Raw genomic sequence first — 18,897 nt, forward strand, 5'->3', positions numbered from 1 at the left:
CGCCCTTAGGGCAATATTTTCATCCAACCAATCACACTAAATTTCCTCTTTTTAAATAAACAGTTTATTGTGCAGCGAGTGACTCACACGTTGGCACTAGTAAGCAATAAGCAGATTTGAGTTTGTCTTCCCTCGTATTTAATTGTGGAGAATTTTAGTAGAATAGGGCAGGTCACTGGGCAGTGTTATATTTGTGTACTTTCTGGTTAAACTGCTCCACAAGATGTCGTATAGGTGTTGTGCTGCACCTCTCCGGTAACCCGGTCCGGTATTCAGTTCATAGACGACAAGCTAATTGCGATGAAGCTCGGTCACTTTGTTGAACGACCTTCGAAGCTTCGAAGGAGTACTCGAAAACAGCCTGTCGAATGTGCCCTCGGTCAATGGCTATGCGTCGCTCTATGCGACACGATGTTTTCTGTGACCGTCATTTATTACTGCTTCGGTTCTCACGCAGTAAATGTGCTGTATTTGTTCGAAACATTTAACCCGCATGAAACGCCTTGCAGAAAATCAAGAGGTGAAGATTGGCGAGTACGACTGTCTCACAGAGACCCTGGATTTAAGCAAGGGTCTTTCCATCATCTGGCGAGGTAAGACACGACGCCATAGCAAGTGCGTATGCATGCTTTTATTTCCTACAGCAAAAACATTGCACTATCATGCCAGGATAGCAATGCCGATAGCAAAGCGAGCTTTCGATTTCTTTAGTTGTTCCGCAACTTCCCTCATATTTCTATTTGAATATCTTGTTCATTTTTCCCCGCTTTTTTTGTATATCTGTGTCTGTGTAAACTATGTTTCTTAACTTCCTTAAAGCCTCATATTACGCGCAACGAAAAATAACACAAAGCGCTTTTTTTTTACCCAACAGTGCTTACATATCGTGAATGTGCGTGTAGGTGCATGATTTTTATCATACGAGCCGATACAGAAAAATGCTTTAAGGAATTGCTCGGACTTTTATATTACGATAATGTAAATTTTTAAGTGGTCTAGCGACGGCAAGAATGTCCTGAATTTTCTCTGGAGATAGAGGAACCAAGATGATTCTCTTGAGTTCACGACGACAATTACAAGCGTTAACTATTTGGCCCCGGATAGCATGAGGGTGTTTTGGTGCTGTGCAGCGGTTAGCGAGAACAACCACCTATTCGGTTGCCAACATCGCAGCAACGAAACCGGCGTCGCCCACGCTATCACTGCATGTCGCACGGCGTGTTTGCTACACGCATTCCTAGAGGGCGCCGTGAACGCGCGCGACGTAAAGCCCCTTAAACTTCGTAAAGTAGTGCCACGCTTTGAAGAATGCCGCCTCCTCCTCGCGCACTCTGGCCGTGGCCGACGCCGCGTCGCTATTGGCCTAATAGCGTCACGTGGGCCCTCGCGCCGTGCATCAGCGCCATTTTTGCTCGAGAAGCGTCTACGGAGTGGCGAGGAGCGCATGCGGCGCCGTTGCTACGCTCGAGCAATGTAGGCGGCGCCACGGTCGAGGAGGGAGCGTGAAAGAGAGGGGAAACGAGCAGGAGTGAAGGCGGAGGAGGAGAGTCATTACTTTACGGAGTTTAAGGGGTTTTAGCGCGACGTAGGTGCGCCTTCATACGCACGCCCGCACAAAGGCGCCCTAGCACGTGACCTCCGATATCCCCGGTGCGACTTAGGAGGCCGTACCTCGCGCAACGTAACGCACGTTTTCAGTGCCGGTGGACGCTTGACGTCAACGCATGAGAGCACCTTGAAAGTTGCTGGCCGCGTTCAACGGAGTACGCACGAGAATCGGAGAATTGTTTGTTTCTGGTTTCTGCTGAGCTCAGCGCACATCTATACCACCCCTGAAACGTTGGAGTCCAAGCTTTCCTCTGTCGACCTGGACGACCAACGCAGTCTCGTCGCCCGGGCCAAGGAGGCAGCCCAAACCTGGAATAAGGAATCCTATCACCTCAGGCGCACCGGGTCCTTACTCGGATTACCGTTTAAGAAAATTGAAGTTTATTTCTCTTGCTCTTCTGCCACCTTTACTACTTCGGCTAGAAGCGTCATACGAAAAGCTTTAAACGTGAATCCTAATGCGAAAAGCTCTAAGTGTGAAATGTAAATATAATGCGCGTTCAAACCTAACGGAAGAAAACAGAGCATCGACGAGTTGTGCCGCACGTTAAACACAAAAACTTTATCGTCGGCATTCGAAATACAATTGACTTTTCTTTATTCCCGTGGCAGGCGGCTCCGACCCGCCCATGGACCGGACGCTGATCGTGATCCAGAGGACACGGGTCAACCTAACCATCTACGCCAGCCTGTGCATCTTCTGCGTCCTGGGAATCATACTCGCCTCCGTGTTTCTCGTCATCAACATCAAGTTCAGGAACCAGAGGTAGGCGCCCCGCTCATCAAATTGCGGTGTTTTACGTATAAGGACCACGATCTGATTATGAGGCACGCCGTAGTGGGGGGACTCCGGAATAATTTGGACCACCTGGGGTTCTTTAACGTGTACCTAACTCTAATTGCCACGGGTGTTTTCGCATTTCGCCTCCCATCGGAATGCGGCCGCCATGGCCGGGATTCGATCCCACGACCTCGTGCGTAGCAGCCCAGCACCTTAACTAAGAGACCACGGTGGGTTAGGCACCCCACTCGATCATGCCACAATAATTGCTGTAGGGGACTCTGGCGCCTACGGGAAATTAATGTGACGATCGATCCAGCGATCATATAATCACGATTAAAATCACCAGCTTTCTGCGTGAACTGCCTCCTTCTACAAGGAAAAAAATTATTTGATTTGACGCCAATTGCGAAGGTTACGTGGATGTAGCCTCACTTTGTCATTCCGGTTTCAGGCGGCTCCCCGACTTTGACTTTGACCCCAACCGATATTTTCGGAACGCGCCTAAACCCGAATCGAACCTAAACCTAAGCAAATAATAATGGTTACCGGCTCGTAACGTAACAGTCCTAGCGTGCAAGGCCACAACGGGTGCTCAATAGATTGCACGATTGTTAGAGTAACTATTTCAATCAGTGAACCTTAAAATTATATTGTTACGTTCGACGAATTACGCTTCGTGCGAGAATGGAAACAGGCGATGGGTACGAGCTGGTAAGTACGGCCACCTCGGCAGAGACGCTTACACTTTCGAAGTCGGCCATGCCAGTTGGGTTCCGCGGCAGAAAAGTTTTTTTTTTTTTTTTTTTTTTTGGAGCTCCGCAAAATCAACGTCTCTAGTGGCGCTCCCAATTCGGCTGTTAGGTCAACTCGTTTCTAAAGCTAGATAAACACGGACAACGGAAGGGACGATGTCCTCGAGGAGGGATATCAATGAGTTCAGTTGTATGACTTATTGTAACCATAACAGTGCTGTCGCTAATGGATGCCGTCATTTTCTCGGTGAACCCTGGCTGCAAACGGCGCGCAGTATCTGCTTTTTTTCTCACGTTCCGTTGTTCAACGCACGTCTTTGTTTAGCCAAGCAGAGTATGGTGCTCTTCGAGTTGTTGAAATTATTTGTGAAGCACAATGTGCGTTGTCCGCCCTTAGCCAGCGCAAGGCTACGCACCACGTGAAGACGCACCAGAAAGATGCACGTGTGGTTCAGCACCAACCCTACCTTGTTCACCTTTCACAAGCATGAATGCCCTCAAGTGCTTCTAAAGAAGCAGCAACCTGAGCGCAATGTCAGATGCTTTTGTCTTTTTTTGCTACAGGCTAGAAGTTTGAAGTCGTAATTTAAGTAACGCAATGTGAATTCGCGCTGTCTTTGACGCCGCAGATCACCTGCCCCAGTTTAGCTCACAATCAGTACTGCACTAAAAACCTGAAGCAAAAATAAAATTAAGTGACATTGCTGCTGTCGCAGTAACGAGTGTGGAAGTTACGCAGACCTTTCGTACACGCAGGAAGTCTCACTGTATTTGCCTGCGTACTTATTATGCGCGTGCAAATTCCCTAGTATCGGTGTATAATGCAGTCGTAAATTTCTGCGTTCTCTTAATGAAACTTGCGGCTGCTTGAAAGAGGGTGCGGGTCCTGCGTTCAGCTGGTTCTTGTCGATCGCTCTCCTCCATTTTAGAGCGCTGAGGCGCTCCGAGCCTCTTCCCAATCACACTCTCTCCGAGCCCTGTTGTCAAAGCAGTCGCCGAGATTGGAAGCGTTTCCCGCAACGTCATCACAGCACAGCGTCGCCACTGTTGGCGACGGTCCACCGTAACCTAGGCAACCTATGCCACTGCGTGCTGGCGTCTCGAGGAACGCTCGTCCCACCGGTGCGTCGGCCGGTTTTCTTAGCGGCGCCGGCACCTTTGGATAGGCGAAACATCGAATGTTGGCAGTAGTCCCGTGGTTATGCATCGGCCATTTCCTCCCCCGAGAGCGAGTCACACGTTCGGCTTGCGCGCTTGTCCTCTACACCTGAGTTAGTGGAACGCCGGACCTGCCCGACCCTGCTTCGGGGGATTGAGGCGACCAGTCGAAGTTACCAATAGTGTCACAAATAACCACCTCCTAAAGCAAGCTAAACACATTCTTCCATAGCATCCGGGGTTGGTTCTTCACAACATACTTGTTACCTACCTCTACTTGTTGGAAGTATTGTTAGCAGCATCGCTACCACGATAATTGAGCATTAAACCTACTTTTAGAGCCTGTATTCAAGCGTTTGCAATAAGACTTGGTAATTCTTGTGAACAACTGTCTAATGGCTCATCTCACAAAAACAACTGTAGTTCGGATGCGTAGCTTTAGAAAAGGTACAGAACAGCTTTGCGATGCTGTTGTTGCTGAAAGGAAGGAGCTCTACTTTGCGGAGTTCCTTGTTTTTCGCCACCGGTAGCGTTCTAAGACGCCACTCGGCATACAGATGTGTTCCCTGTTCCCTCTCGAAGATTCCTCTGTGGCTTCGGCCGTGCTCAGTCACCGATGGTGGTTCACCTCTCCCAACAATTGAACCATGGGCAAAGCGGGTTTCGCATTGTTAAACGTAGACATCCTCCCACGTTTGCTACGCAGGACTGCACGAACCGATTGAGGCCGCGGTGCCGCGGTGCGGTGCCGCGGTGACTGCTCTTACGGCAGTCGCTTCGCGTGGTGAGCATTGCTCTGCCGTACGAGGCCGCTTGCCGATCCCTCTGTACTCAGGTGCATGGAGGAAACCAGCTCCTTGAACGACGTCGTTCGCTACAGATTAGTTAGTTGCCAGCCTTCCTGCAAAACGATTGAATATGGTGTTGCCGCAGATTGTAAGTTTAGTCCAAACTTGCAGTGTCGTCGACGGGCAAATTCTCGCGTCTCTCTCTTTCACTAGAGGTTCTTCGACGTACGCTTCTCGAACTGCTTTCAACGAGTGTTCAGTTTCACTCGACCTGTCAAAGGCACATGGTCGTGTGGAACACCGTTACTTTTCCATCTTACTTCGATAGTACTTTCACTTTTCAATCGTGCATTGATTTACTGGTTATAGTTATAATCCCGGGGCTTTCATGATTCTTTTCCCTTTATGCGTTCACAGTAACTTGTTCTAAATAATTGAATGTACTTGCCCCATATTTCTTCTTTTCTCTCTCTCTCTTCTGTGTACTTATACGTATACCACGCCGCTGTCATTTTGCCTAAAATCGCGGAATAAAGAAAAAAAATGAATTCCAGACGTCCTTGACACTTTATGCAACCGCGCATTTTAACAGGGCATACGTTCACACATGCTAAGAGGGTAAAACTTTAAAGTCAATTTCTTCCACCCTCTAGGACGCCCGCGTCTATCCTTTGCGACAGAGCATTCGCGCCATGGTCTACCAAAAGCAACAACACTGGGCTCTTACGTGACCTAAATTTTGCCCTGCGCCGCACTCGCAAGTTCTTCGGTGGCTCTTTAAGATTTTCTGAACGCCTCGTGACCTACCATGTCGGTCTCCGGTTTCTCGACTCACGCTGTCCCCGGACAGACCTTCCTATATCGCCGCACCGGCGAAGAACCCACAAGAATGCGATATCCATTCGCCCCAACGCAAACAAAGTGTGCAAATACTTGTTGCTTCTGATGCCAGAGGCAAAACGCTTAAGAACGCCGCACGCGCAGGTCTTAAAAAAACACGGCCCACAGCAAACTCGCTCGCCAAGAGTCGCCGGCCGACCCGCCTCGGGCTACACATGCGACTCCTGTCAGAAGGTGATGGGTTCGACATCGTTTCGCGAAGACCATTGGATACTTGCATACGCGGTGCTATCGAGAAGTACGTCAGTCATTGTTTCACTGCACGTAATTGTCTCGCGGGAAGAAGGAAGGCTTGAAATTAGGCACTGATACCACAGTGTTTACACTAGGCGTTAATTTCAGAATGGTTCTGAAACAGCTGAATCGCTGGAAGTGCTGAAAACGTAACTCTGCACTTAAATACAGATGAACAGCGTCGAGCTTTATCGAAGCCAGCATGACACACAGCCATAGCTTTGCACGCACAGGTAACCCTTAAAGCAACCCCCCCCCCCCCCCCTTTATTTTTTTCAATTTCAGCATTCGCGCACTGGCAGATATTTCCTCCCCCGAGTCGACGACACTAATCTCGCCGTTATTAGCGTCACCACCAGCACCAACAGAGAATAGTTGCGGCAACGCGCAGTCCGCATATCCTTAGCAAAAGAACTTGCGAGCAACATTTACACTGAATTTGCACTGCGTAGGCACACTCAACACGCATACGCTGCTGATTAACTCATTCCAACAGCACATGGGACCACTCACGTGGGAGCGTCCTGTCGTCTGTCTACTCGGCAATGTATAGCTCTAATTTCTTTCCTGAGGTAACTAAGTTAATCACGCTTACCTCGTCCGCTGAGAAGCGTAACCTAACGCAGCTGCTCCTGGCCTTTTCGTTTGTTGTATACACTGGAGGACCATCAGAACCAGCTTTCTACAGTCTGTTCGTCATATCCGTGTTGCAGCGGCTGCTGCTGGAGGCTAAACCCGCGATCCATGGCAGACGAACTGGTGGAATGGCGGCCGAAACAATTGCCAGCGTAGGCGCGACAAAATGATGCGACGACAGACTTGCTCCTGGGGGACGCTGTCGCGCGTACCGAACAAACGCGCCTTCGGCCGCTTCAGCGACCCTCCCGTTCCGAACTCTGCAGACGCCACTAATGGCATCTTCTGCCGGTCGCCCCCCCCCCCCCCTCCCGACCGCATAAAATGGAAGATGCCAAATCACGATGCGCTACCCGAAACACAGAGCGGCCCAGAGAAGCGACGTTCCGCTTTTGACTGAGCATTCGCAAACGCAGTGGGTAAGCGGACGCCGATTCGCTTACTTCCGCAAGCGCTCAGGCAGCCGCCACCGCACGCCATGCTCACGAAAGATAGAATCTGCCAACGTCATGTCACCGTCAAACATGTAGCTCTTGGCGATACCGATCGCGCCGACGGAAACGGGGCGAATGCGTTTCGCGTGCGCCCTTCTTCGCACATAGCCGCCGGATTCAGCAGTTTGGAATGTGCGTGACTTTACATTTTTCTTTTTTTCTTTTTGAGCGCTGAAGATATTCGCCGCCGTCGGGGCGTTATCACAGCCGCCTAGTTCGGTTGACCTTTACCGTCTTTGAGCGAAAGCAAGCCGTCAACACGTATCGTATAAAAAAAGATTAGTGAGCTCCGCAGCGAGTTAAAGGCAGTTAAAGCGGGACAAAGCATGACTAGGCATCAGCGGATGACAAAGCAAATTAAGAAGCATGACAAAGCGAAGGATGAAAAAGCGAATTAAGAGTAAATTAAGTGTAATCAAAGCGAATCAGGAAAGACAAAATTATTGAAGAGAAATCAAACGGAATTAAGAGGACTCAATGCGATTAAAGTGGAATCAACTCGAATTAAGAGTAATCAAAGCGAATTCAAGTTAATTACTAATCGAATTAAGGGGATGGCTAAGCGAATCAAGCGGAATCAAAGTGAATGAAGAAGCAGGACGAAGCAAATTAAGATAAATCAAAGCGAATTAAGAAGGATGACGATGGAATTCAGAGGAATCAAAGCGTATTATGAGGGATGAGAAAGCGATTAAAGTGGCTCTCTAAGCGATTTGAGGTGGATGACTCGGCGATTAATGTAGATGACTCAGCGAAATAAAGGGGCTAATTAAGGTTAGTAAATAAACTAGCTAATTAATGCATCGGCAGTTGGGCTTTCGTCTTCAAATCGTCTCAGGGATAACACAAGAGTCCCTGTGACTTTTTTACGTCGGGGCCTGCTGGACTTCCGTGCCGCGCTCTAATCAGATCTTGCGACGCTGCTGTCATAGTAATATGGCTGCTGCTTACTTAAGCTGAAATGATTGCCGAGGTGGAGTACGCTGCTCTCAGGACGGCAAGAATCGGGCGTGATGCCAGCACAGGATGCAGAGGTCTTACTTTTCTAGTGACCTTGAAGCGAGTTCGGAAAAAGCACGTTTACAAGGAGTTAAAAACGACTGCGTAGCTCCGAGAAGCTGCGTTCTTCAACTAAACGCGGCTACTTAAATCCAAGGACCAAATGCCTTGTCCTCCAGCCGCTGTGTCACTGTGTTTTAAACACCATAAACGCGAACCATGAATGTCCTTCAAAAATACCTGCTACTAGCGAGTGCTTGTTCTCATAAGAAGCCAACAAACACTGACACCGAGGACAACACAGGGGAAATTACTCGTGCTTAATAAATGGAAATAAAGAAACGAAACATTAATGGAAATGAAAGTGGATGAAAAAACAACTTGCTGCAGGTGCAGGTGGGGAACGGTCCCACAACCTTCGTATTACGCGTGCGATGCTCTACCAATTGAGCTACCGCGGCGCCGTTTCCCCATCCACTTTCTTGGGTATTTATGTTCGCTAGTAGAGCCCCGGGAGTGTTAGCCAGCGCCACCACTCGCAAAGCTTCGCGGCGGATGTGGAACATCCTTTCTGTCGCAGACGTCACGATAACGTGATCTTTTCGGATGAAGGCAACCGGTCAGTAAACGCGCACATGCTACCTGAAGGCATCAATGTTGCCGGATTCTAGACCCTCGTTATGTAACGAACGAGAAGAAAGGGGGTTAACCGGGGGACCCGATTTTTGTTAGTCATATCATAAGAAGCCAACAAACACTGACACCAAGGACAACAATGTTCTGTTCCCTGTGTTATCAGTGCAGTCTTCTTCGACATTTTTATTCCGCAGTGTGTTAAAATTTAGCAAGGCTGTCTTCCTTATAGTGGGGGTGCGGAACGTGTGGCTGTACCGAATGTAGTTGACAGTAGGAAAAAATTGAAAAAGAAAAAGCAGACATTTTCCTTGAGGCATCTGTCGTTTTAAAGCCTCATTTCGCGAGCTTAAGAAAACTTATTCGGGTTGCTTAGCACAATTAGGAACAGTCATGTTGCTGGTACCCCTGCAAATGCGCCAATAACGTGCAAAACAAAAACAGAGGCGACCATTCTATCAGTCTTTAAGTTGTAAAAATCCCGTGCGCACTGTCTTACCGTGCGTCGCTTACCGCTATTAATACGTGCGAAACGCTCGGTTTTGTTATCCCTTACTGTAAGGCCACGCGTCCCAAGGGCGTGCTGTATCAAATTCAGAATTCATTAAAAAGCTGCTTGGACCTGTTCTCCCGGCCGAATTCGACCGTTCCGACCGCTGACACGCACACAACTGAAACGGCGGAAAAGCATTAAAAACATCTGTCGCGTTGCTGCTCGTTGCACGGCTCGATGTAGCAGCATAAGAGACTACCGAGCGAGCTGCAGCCAGTGCCGAAACGTTGCGAAGTCCCGCTGCCACATGACCACATTATGCGTTGTGACGTATACACGTCCAAAAAACGAATCTTTTCTTAAAAGGCTATTGCAGCTGGACGTTTATTTATTGCCAGGACGTTTACGTAACGAAAGAGAAATCAGAGGTAGAAAGTGTCATGTCAGTTCTTTGTCACATCTGGCAGTTTTTGGGTCGCTTTTCTCTGTCGGATACAAGCGGAGGCCAGGGTATTAAAAAAAATATATTCTTTTTGGCTTGTATCGGCCATTCTACAGGGCACAGTAATATGAAGCTTCTAGATTTGCTGGCGTCTCGCGTTCTTCTGCACACTTAGGGACGTCTTCCTGTATACTTCAAGACTCGCCTCAATACGCCTGATGATGTCCCGGGAGAGCTCTCGGAACTGTCGAGGTACTACTGCATCCTGACGAGAAAGTGCTGAAATAAAAGAACAGACATCAGAATTCACGTTTACCTGTATTACCGGAGCATTTTCTTTACTTTTGACATTGTCTGAACAAGCCAGTTGGTACAGTGGGAAAGCTCTTGCTGTACCGACCCGCAATGAGAAGACGCGCTCGCGAACATGAAGCCAAGGATTTCAATCATATTAGGTTAAACTCTATGCGAATTCAAAAGTATTTGATTGGGCAGTGCTCATTATACCCCGATCACTTTCTACGTCCTGCGCTGTTCGCCGCGGAGATCGGTTTCAGTCTTACATCGGGGTGAAACACGTTGTGTCTCCATTTCGTTCATAGACAATACGAAGCACCGAGTGAAAACGTTGAATAAAGTCCGTGATTGTGGCAGTGCGCTTAATGGCAGCGAAAGAAAAAAATACGTTAAGCTACCTTTCTGGCTGTTTCATTTCAGTCATCGCTCAATGTAGGAGGTAATTTATAACCTTTCATTACCTCCTTTCGTTTTATGAACCCGTCGGCTCTGCCGATAAATCTGATAGTTGTGCGTGGGCGTATTGCACACGCAGTACTGACACTAAAAGCACAAGGCGCGCATGCGTATCTGCGTCGGGAAACCGTTATCTGTCGCTGATAGTAGCTGACAGCCGGAAACGCAAAGCGACTTACGGGCTGCACGCGAAGGAAATTGAAAGAAACAAACAAGAGGGTCTGATAACTTTTGAGAGTGATGGTGATGAAGGGAATAGCCGGAACGCAGGACTAGTAGACAAATTGTGCAGCATTAACGGAACAGGGGACCAGTGCACAATGCAAAAGGAGCTTGGCCACCTGTGTTATGCAATGTGTGCTCAAACGCTCGCCGAGTTTGACCAAAGGTGGCGTTGGTTTGACAGGCGCCTCCCATATCGTTCGCAGCATGAAACGTGCGTGGTATAGCAGAATAACCCGTCTATAAAGGGACGAAACGAAATGATTTCTGCTCAAAAGCAGGGAAAACAACTTACCGTAACAGCGAGGCGTCTAAATGCGGTGAGCGTTGACGGAGCCGGCGTAGTGGCAACATCAGCAGCGCATGTAGGTGAAGTCGTCGCTATGGAAAAGACGCGGATTGTTTGCGGAATGCAGCAATGATCACGATCGCGTGGATGTCTGGCAGGAGGACCACCTTTGACGTGGGGAGAATGGAGACATCGCTACGCCACCTGGTGCGTGGTCAGCCTGTTGCTAGCTAATGCCGCGAAACGGATCAAATGACCACTTCTTACCCACTAGACTCTCGGTGCTTGGAATGTTTCATAACGATCAATGAGGAGGCGACGTCCGCAGTTCGCGGTGGCGAGAACAGACCACCTTGTCAGGAAGATGCAGCTCTCTTGAATGAGTGGCTGTGTATCTTGGTCCGGGTTCGAGTAACACGCATTCGCTCTACGAAGGGCTGTCCAGTAAGGTTTTTTTCCCTTCCGTAGTGCTTTGTCCGGTAGATGTCAGCCGCGATCGCGCGCACTCCCTTCTTCCTTGATGGTAAACACGTTTCAAACTTCTAGCAGCAAAGTAGGCGGTCCGAACGGCCCTGCAGACGTTCAGTAAGGCATATTCGGCCTGCGAAAAGACGACGACATTTTGCTCAAGGATCCGGGGGATTGCCCGTGCCTTAAGCGATGTTGCCTTTCGTACTTAAGCTGCAGATCATCTTTCTCCTCCTCAGAAATTCGACGCTTCGGCTGGTGGGTCGATGCCGCCGCCTCGGGGCTGGCCGAGGACGAGGCGTCTTCCGTGCCCCTCTGCTCGTTGTCACCGACGGTCAATGGCGCCTTACCACTCACCGAGGGGGACGTGGCTTTTCCCGCGCCGCTGCTAGTCCGGTCGTTGTCAGACTGCGTGGCATCCGATACATCGAGGTCTCTGCCGCGATCCTCAGCCGTATCTTCGACGGCTCGCGATGCTACCCGAGCGGTGTCGGGAATAGTAACCCCGGTTGCCTCCGCCCCTACTTCGCCGTCGCGTTCCGCGCGCAAAATCGCCTCCATCACGTCTTGGTCTACGAGATACTGCAGCGCGTCTTCGTTCGCCTGGGCGCTCGCACGGGCGCTCGAGATCACGCAGTCTTGGCTCACGTGACCAAACGCCCTGCACCGGTTGCACAGGGGCGTGAGGCAGAGCCGCCGCGAATGACCTGTCCGACGGCACCTGACGCACATCGGAGGCCGCCCTGGGACGACGACGAGGACTGTGGTGTCGCACAGAGGAATCGCGTGCGGCAGCTCTTCCCGCGTGACGCCCGGCTTGAGGCACATGCGAACGTGCCGGGTGGTGGACTCGACTCCTTCGAACCCCGCCAGGGACCACGTCCCGCGACTCACGCACTTCACGTGCGCGAAGCGCTCGAACTCGGCGCGCAGCGACTCGTTCGTCGCGTGGTACGGCACGCAGTGGACCTTGACCCACAGCTCTTCGCAGTCGGCACCGAGAACGGCGCAGTGCCTCCCCTTCACCCGCAGGCTCCCGGCGGTCACCAGAACTTCCTTGGCCTCGTCGGTCTTGAGCTTCAGCAGCCATAAGTGGCTGTACACGAACACTCCGAGAGCGGCGACGTGACCCAGGACTCCGATTTCCTCCAGCGGCTGCCGAAAATCTCGGATGTCGTAATGTTCGTTCACGTCGCAGTGAAGGAAAAGGCACATCTTCATCTCCTCGCCTCTAGGTAGTCGCTCTGGCACGACGAAGCGGTAACCCGGTGGTGGACCGGACGCTTCTTGGCGCGGTTCGCTCATTGTCGATGCCTGTCGAGTGCTGCGTGGAACGTGCGTTCTGCTCGGAAGCTCGGTGCTTTCACATGCACCGCGGCCCGCAAGGTCAGTTTATATATACCTCGTGAAGTACGAGTTCAAAAGCTATGCGACAGCGATTGCCAGTGACATCAGAACCTGGTGGCAGGGTGACCCCAGTGAGACTATAAATTTTGGGGCGACACGTAAGATCGAGAAAAAAAATTTAAATGCGCGTACGTATAATGAGTTGTGCTCAGTGTTAGCGGATTCGACGCGTAATTGTAGCCAATGGAGACACACTTAAAACAACCAAAACGACAATTCACCACAAATACAAAGCTACCATAGATTATCACGCTTCGAGAACCTGGCTGAACGCGTGGTCACGTGCCGCGATGATAAAGCGGATGATGTGTTCTACCGCTCTTTCTTTTTCTCTCGCGCGCTTCACGCCGGAGACTCGTTTTTTCTGTGCACACCTCCGGACTTTTTTTTGCAACCATTCACGTGTTTATTGCACTTTTCGTCTTTTGTTGTTGTTTTTTCTAAGCAAGGTTGCTCACTTGTCGGGCTGGTTGATGATAACAAAAAAAGTACATTAAAAGATTGCGCGGACCCCACGCACTCCGCAAATGGACGTTATGCGAAGTACAGTGTGCGTGTGCGCCTGTGCCGCGAGAGTACGACTGTGACGACCGCAGTACGACGACGATCACGTTGGAAAGGATCGCATGGCGGTAACGACATGATTTCGGCGCTGGCCGCTCGATGAGAGCTAACGACATGACGTTTGGTTTCTACACACCTAGTGGACGAACGTAAACGACAGAAACACAGACTGCGACGTCATCAGCAACCACGTGTGACGCAATCATACGTACCCGTGGCTATGTCACGTGGTCTAGGTTAAAACGACGATGACGTTTGCACTCTGGCGAAGGAATCTTAAATCAGTAACTTTCACGATCATGGAGCCGGTACTACGTTGTACAATTTCTACGTAGCGTGCTACGAGAAAAGTGCTGAGAACAGTGGGCCGGTCCGGCAGATGGTGCTGATTAACACGATGCCTCAGAGCGGGAGCTGTAACAAGGAAAGAAGACGAAGTGGCACAAGGCGCCCACTACGAGCGTTTCACAGCATGGTTGGTTTTGGAAAAAGAGAACTATGCGTGCGATCATGGCCAAATGGATAGGCAACCAAGCTGCTGTGAATCTCAACCAGACGGTTGAGATTCGATTCCAGCGTTGGTCACTCATTGTTTTCTTTTATACCGAAGCTGTTAGCCTCTAGTTATTTGGGATTTTTCGTGTTCGCTAGCGAAAAATTAAAAAAAAAAGATTGAACCGAAAAAAAAGTGCATATCTCCTTTCTAATTAGGCATACAACACCAGCTCAGTATTCATTTCAATAAAGAAAAGCACCAAACATTCGTCAAAACCGCAGGACGCATGATAAGGCGCCTGTGAAAAATGCGGCGCACGTTTCTTCTTCCCGCGTCTGTTTCCCGGCAAACATTGCGGTTGCATAAGCTGCTCCGATGGGAAAGGGACAACAGCAGCATGCGAACCAGTGAGTGACGTCACCAAACCTTGTATATAAAAGGGAGACCTGCCTAGCAACTAATTCGGTTCATTGCAAGACCGCCATGGGTAGACCGCGCAAAGTTGAGATACCCGAAGAGCAGCGTGAATACGATGAGCGTCAGAGTGCAAAATCGTAATGCTCAACAACTGTGTCGTGCTAAGACTAGGCAGAACAACAAAGCATGTCATATCCCCATCGACGGCATTTAAGTGGTTTTCTAACAGCTTCGCTGGCCATCTCCTTTCGCAGCGTCGGGATGGCGAGTCCCCACCTATTCTTTTTAAATTAAAGCGAAGCGAGGCAAGAATCTAGCTACCTACCTATCTGCCGCAAAGTGCCAAGAGTGAGGGAAAGAGTGCTCCACGCTAAAATCAACCATCATATAGGCTACCTGTACCCGAACTTGACACGAGCGCATCGAATCAGAAATCTGGCTGACCGAGTACGACGCGACCACGTCTGCATGAACTCGCTTCCGACGAGTCTGGACATCGACGGCGCGCAGCGCCGAACCGAAACATCAACGCTTCGAACTGGGCTTCCGGTTCCCGCGGGCGTCTGCAACAGCTCTACTTCCTGGCTTGCATCGTCACGATGAGGTTGCACTGGACAGCGCGTGTCTCTGCCTTGTCGTGACACCGTTCCCACTGCGTGCGCATAAATCGCGATGTCACAGATATCACGGCGGTTCCGCGCAAGTCTCGGTGCTGGCCTGTCCCGACCCGCCCGTGTTTACATGCACGCTGCAAACGGGTCGGGTTGGGTCGATCCACCCCATGCAGCCGGGCTGACTCGGCCAGACTCGACGCTCGTTCAGGTCAACTGGCTAGCGTTTACATGAACTCGACAGGCCGATTACAGCCCAACAAGCCGACTCGACTCGCTTCTGTCGGGTTCAGGTAAACGCCCTGATAGGAAACGACGCGACGGAAGCAGAAGGGCAGGTGATTGGACAACCGCGTGACGCGTCCTGTTCCTTGTGCTGCGCCGTCTTTTTGAGAAAATATCTTCTTTTTTTCATTTTCTTCACCAAGTTCGCGTGTTTAGCCAACCAGCGAAGCCCTATAGGCACTGTGATCCAGTCGGAACGGACAAGATGGCAAATTCGACATTATGGCGGAATTTCACAGAAACATCCGCGCTTTTCCCAGCAGTGAAAACAGTAAGAATCTTGTGCGCCGATTTCCATTTCGCTATACTTATTTTTCTCCTCTCCTATCTCTTTAAGTACATTTCCCCCGCGCGCAGGGTAGCAAGCCGGGCTTCTAATGGGAAGCAATCTTTCCGAGTGTAACTTAATTTTTTTTTTTTTCTGCTATCCGTCTGACCACTTTCGTGCGCCGATCCCGAAGGCCATGGAGTCTAATTAACACGGCGTCTCAAGGAGCTATAGCTGTGACGAGACCGGAATGCGAGAAACGCACATTGAATTTTTCACCGACCTAGGTGCATCTCGAAAGACGTGACATTCTCACATTAAGAACGCCTAGCAGTAAATACCGCCAGTGAATCACCAAGGATATATCCGGTCAATACGTGGTTGAAACTACAATCAGTCAACCGATGGACATTGAGCAGCTACGTCAAACGATGAAGATACGTGTAATTATGTATACTCTAAAACTATAAAATTATAATATTGTACAAAATCATCTGTAGCGACGCAGTGTCAAATAAACGTTTCATCTTCGCAACCTGCGACGTACGTTTTGTTTAAGAAGATTGTCACGGTTCGTTAATGCCATTCTACTACGAAATAACAGTGCTTCGAACTACGCAGCGCTCAACTGGAGTTGCTGCTGCTTAGACTTTTCCGTTTAACCTTTCCTTTTCTTCTCTCTCTCGCTCTCAGCAGTCAACTCATTAGGCTCCTTGCGGGCATTGTTACAAATAGGCTACGGTACAGACGCTGGGACGTTTGCCTCAGGAACGAGAGGTTCACCGCTCGGATCCGGCTTTGCAAGCACCATTTCTTTTTAACAAAAGATATCGCCTCTGCAGCTTTTGGAAGTCGCTTTATTTGATCTCTTCCTTAGAGCCAAATGAAATGTTTTGCAAAACTAGAGGACGTCGAAGAAGAGGTCATGGACGTATTTGAACTTCTATATGAGCCTAGTTGCCATGTAGCGCCCGCACTAATGACGTAAAAGCAAATGCGCTGTATGAGGTGCGAAGAGCAACACGGAGCGGCGCAAGCTCCACCTATCGTTGAAGCTGTTCTATCTATCTATCTATCTATCTATCTATCTATCTATCTATCTATCTATCTATCTATCTATCTATCTATCTATCTATCTATCTATCTATCTATCTATCTATCTATCTATCTATGTCTTTGTGTGCGTGCGTAATATTTTGTTGCTAAGCCGTTCGTAAACGTACTCGACTTACAGCTTTGTATACCGTGAAATACTTGTGCATGTCCCGATACTAAACTGGGGATGGAAGTTGAATAAGCGCTTGGACGCATAAAACTTGCAAACATTGGTGTGCCGTAAACCATCGAATATTTGAGTTCGATCTGCCGCGGTTCCCATCCCTCGATTCCATTTTTTAAAATATTTTATTAATTATTCACTGAGACATGGTCCTAATGAAAGCCAATGAGCCAGAGAACATGGCAGCCGATCGTGGCTGTGAAACAGCCAAGTGTGTTTAGAATTCCGTTCTCTGTGTGGCTTTGAATCCAGCGAAACAAAGCGCTCGTGCATTTAACGTTACATTTCTCATGTGGAACAGTTTACGATGGTTTTCTTTATAATCGTTTCAACAACGTGTCTTTTTTCGCCTCCTTTAGATCCGTGGTACCGTTCAGCACAATATCCGAATTAATTAGTTAATACTGTTATAAGCCTTCCACACGGTTTCTTGGTAGAGGACTAGTCCAGCCTTACGGTTCTTGAACCACGGGTCTTCCCAGTATATATGTAACCAGTGTAATATTTTGTGCAATCGTCTGAAATAAATCTGAGATGCACAGGACTGGCAAACGTCCTGGTGATCTTCGTTCAGCACATGCTCCATAAAACGTGAACCGCGAAACTTGAAAGGTCTCCACGAGATCTGCGGCCCTGTGACCGACGAGATGGTTGTCTACGTGTGCGCAGGTACATCAAGATGTCCAGCCCGTACCTGAACAACCTGATCATCGTGGGCTGCATCCTCACCTACACCAGCGTCATCCTTCTCGGAATGGACTCTGGTTTCACATCGGTCGCCAACTTTCCTTACATATGCGCGGTCAGTCAACCGTACTTTTTCTATCTTTCTCATTCACTTGTCCGTTCTGGATGATGATGATAATGACGATGGTGCTGGTGATGATGATTATTATTACAAAAAAGGAGGAGAGGGATAAATCCTACTAGCTGCAGGAGGCCCTGCAAATTGCCGGAGCAATTGCACCGGCAATTGCTCCGCCCGAGCGTTGCCTATCAAGTACGGTAGCGTCTGAAGCCCGGCATATTCCCGTTGGTAACAGAAGGAAGGAATGAAGGAAAACAAGAGGTTAAAGGCAGGGAAGTTAACCAGATTAAGTGTCCGGTTGGCTAGTCTGCACAGGGGGATGGGGTAAGTGCAGGAAAGATAACAAAACAAGAGAATATTTAAAAAAGAACGAGCGCACCAGCTCGCAATTTCTATAGTTTTTCAATGAGTCCCGTTTCTCTTTTTAAAAAAAAAGCACGCTAGGGCTTTTAAAGCAGTTCGTGCCGACGTCGGCTGGCACTAGGGCCCAAGAATTCTAGCTTTCTTAAGGGGATGGTTGTCAATCTTGTGTAGTGTGATGCTGAGGATCTTTCGGGGGGGGGGGGGGGGGGGGGGGCATCGATGGGGAGAGGGGGTAAACGATGACAACCACACAGAAGGTGCGCTATCATCTCTTTGCACCCGCGAACTTCACAATCTGGATTTGTGGCCATTCCGATGAGGTGGGCATACGCATGGGTAAAAGCTATATACTCCATGGCATATGCGACAAATATGATTCACCTCTCGTCGTGCCAACAGTAGGAAACGGCAATACGCACGTTCGCGTGCGAAGTTCTCGTTAGCAGCCTCGAATGTAAGCCTGTGAAAATGAAAAGTTGTAGGATGTGGCACTCGTTGCTCGCTTCGTTAACGTTTAGTCCGACTAAGGGCCCACTAACGCTCTTTCGATCAGCGGCGTGTTGTTAATCGACGCTAACGAAGAGGTCGGTGCCAGCCATTCACATTAACATGGGGGACAAGCAGCATCCACCACGCGCACACGCGCGAATCGCCTTGGTTGCTCACACCGCGCTGCGCTCTGGAATGACGACGCACTTTAATGACGACGTGCTTGTTTCTCAAACTGGCTGAAAATGGGTGCTGGC

At 49.4% G+C, this 18,897-nt stretch overlaps 2 protein-coding genes and 1 long non-coding RNA gene across 3 annotated transcripts in view; 1 reads left to right on the forward strand and 2 right to left on the reverse strand.

Annotated features, from left to right (window-relative positions):
• LOC129381471 (uncharacterized) overlaps positions 1–7,112 on the reverse strand; it is an 89,047-nt gene extending 81,935 nt beyond the window's left edge. Inside the window, exon 1 of the long non-coding RNA XR_008609646.2 lies at positions 6,820–7,112. This is a non-coding gene — a long non-coding RNA (uncharacterized lncRNA). The remainder of the gene's footprint in view (positions 1–6,819) is intronic.
• The window catches only part of GABA-B-R2 (gamma-aminobutyric acid type B receptor subunit 2), a 377,441-nt gene that overhangs the window by 299,399 nt on the left and 59,145 nt on the right, over positions 1–18,897 (forward strand). The window contains exons 9-11 of the mRNA XM_050167418.3: positions 510–593; positions 2,221–2,374; positions 17,650–17,782. Of these exons, the coding sequence (XP_050023375.2) occupies positions 510–593; positions 2,221–2,374; positions 17,650–17,782 (371 nt within the window). The remainder of the gene's footprint in view (positions 1–509; positions 594–2,220; positions 2,375–17,649; positions 17,783–18,897) is intronic.
• Positions 9,993–13,818, reverse strand: LOC129381470 (uncharacterized). Its single transcript, XM_055064359.2, has 2 exons — positions 11,192–13,818; positions 9,993–10,200 (listed from the first exon to the last, which is right to left on the reverse strand). The coding sequence occupies exon 1, from the start codon at positions 12,956–12,958 to the stop codon at positions 11,768–11,770; it is 1,191 nt and encodes a 396-aa protein (XP_054920334.2). The 5' UTR covers positions 12,959–13,818; the 3' UTR covers positions 9,993–10,200; positions 11,192–11,767.

Source organism: Dermacentor andersoni, chromosome 11 (assembly GCF_023375885.2).
Source record: "Dermacentor andersoni chromosome 11, qqDerAnde1_hic_scaffold, whole genome shotgun sequence".
NCBI lineage: Eukaryota > Metazoa > Arthropoda > Arachnida > Ixodida > Ixodidae > Dermacentor > Dermacentor andersoni.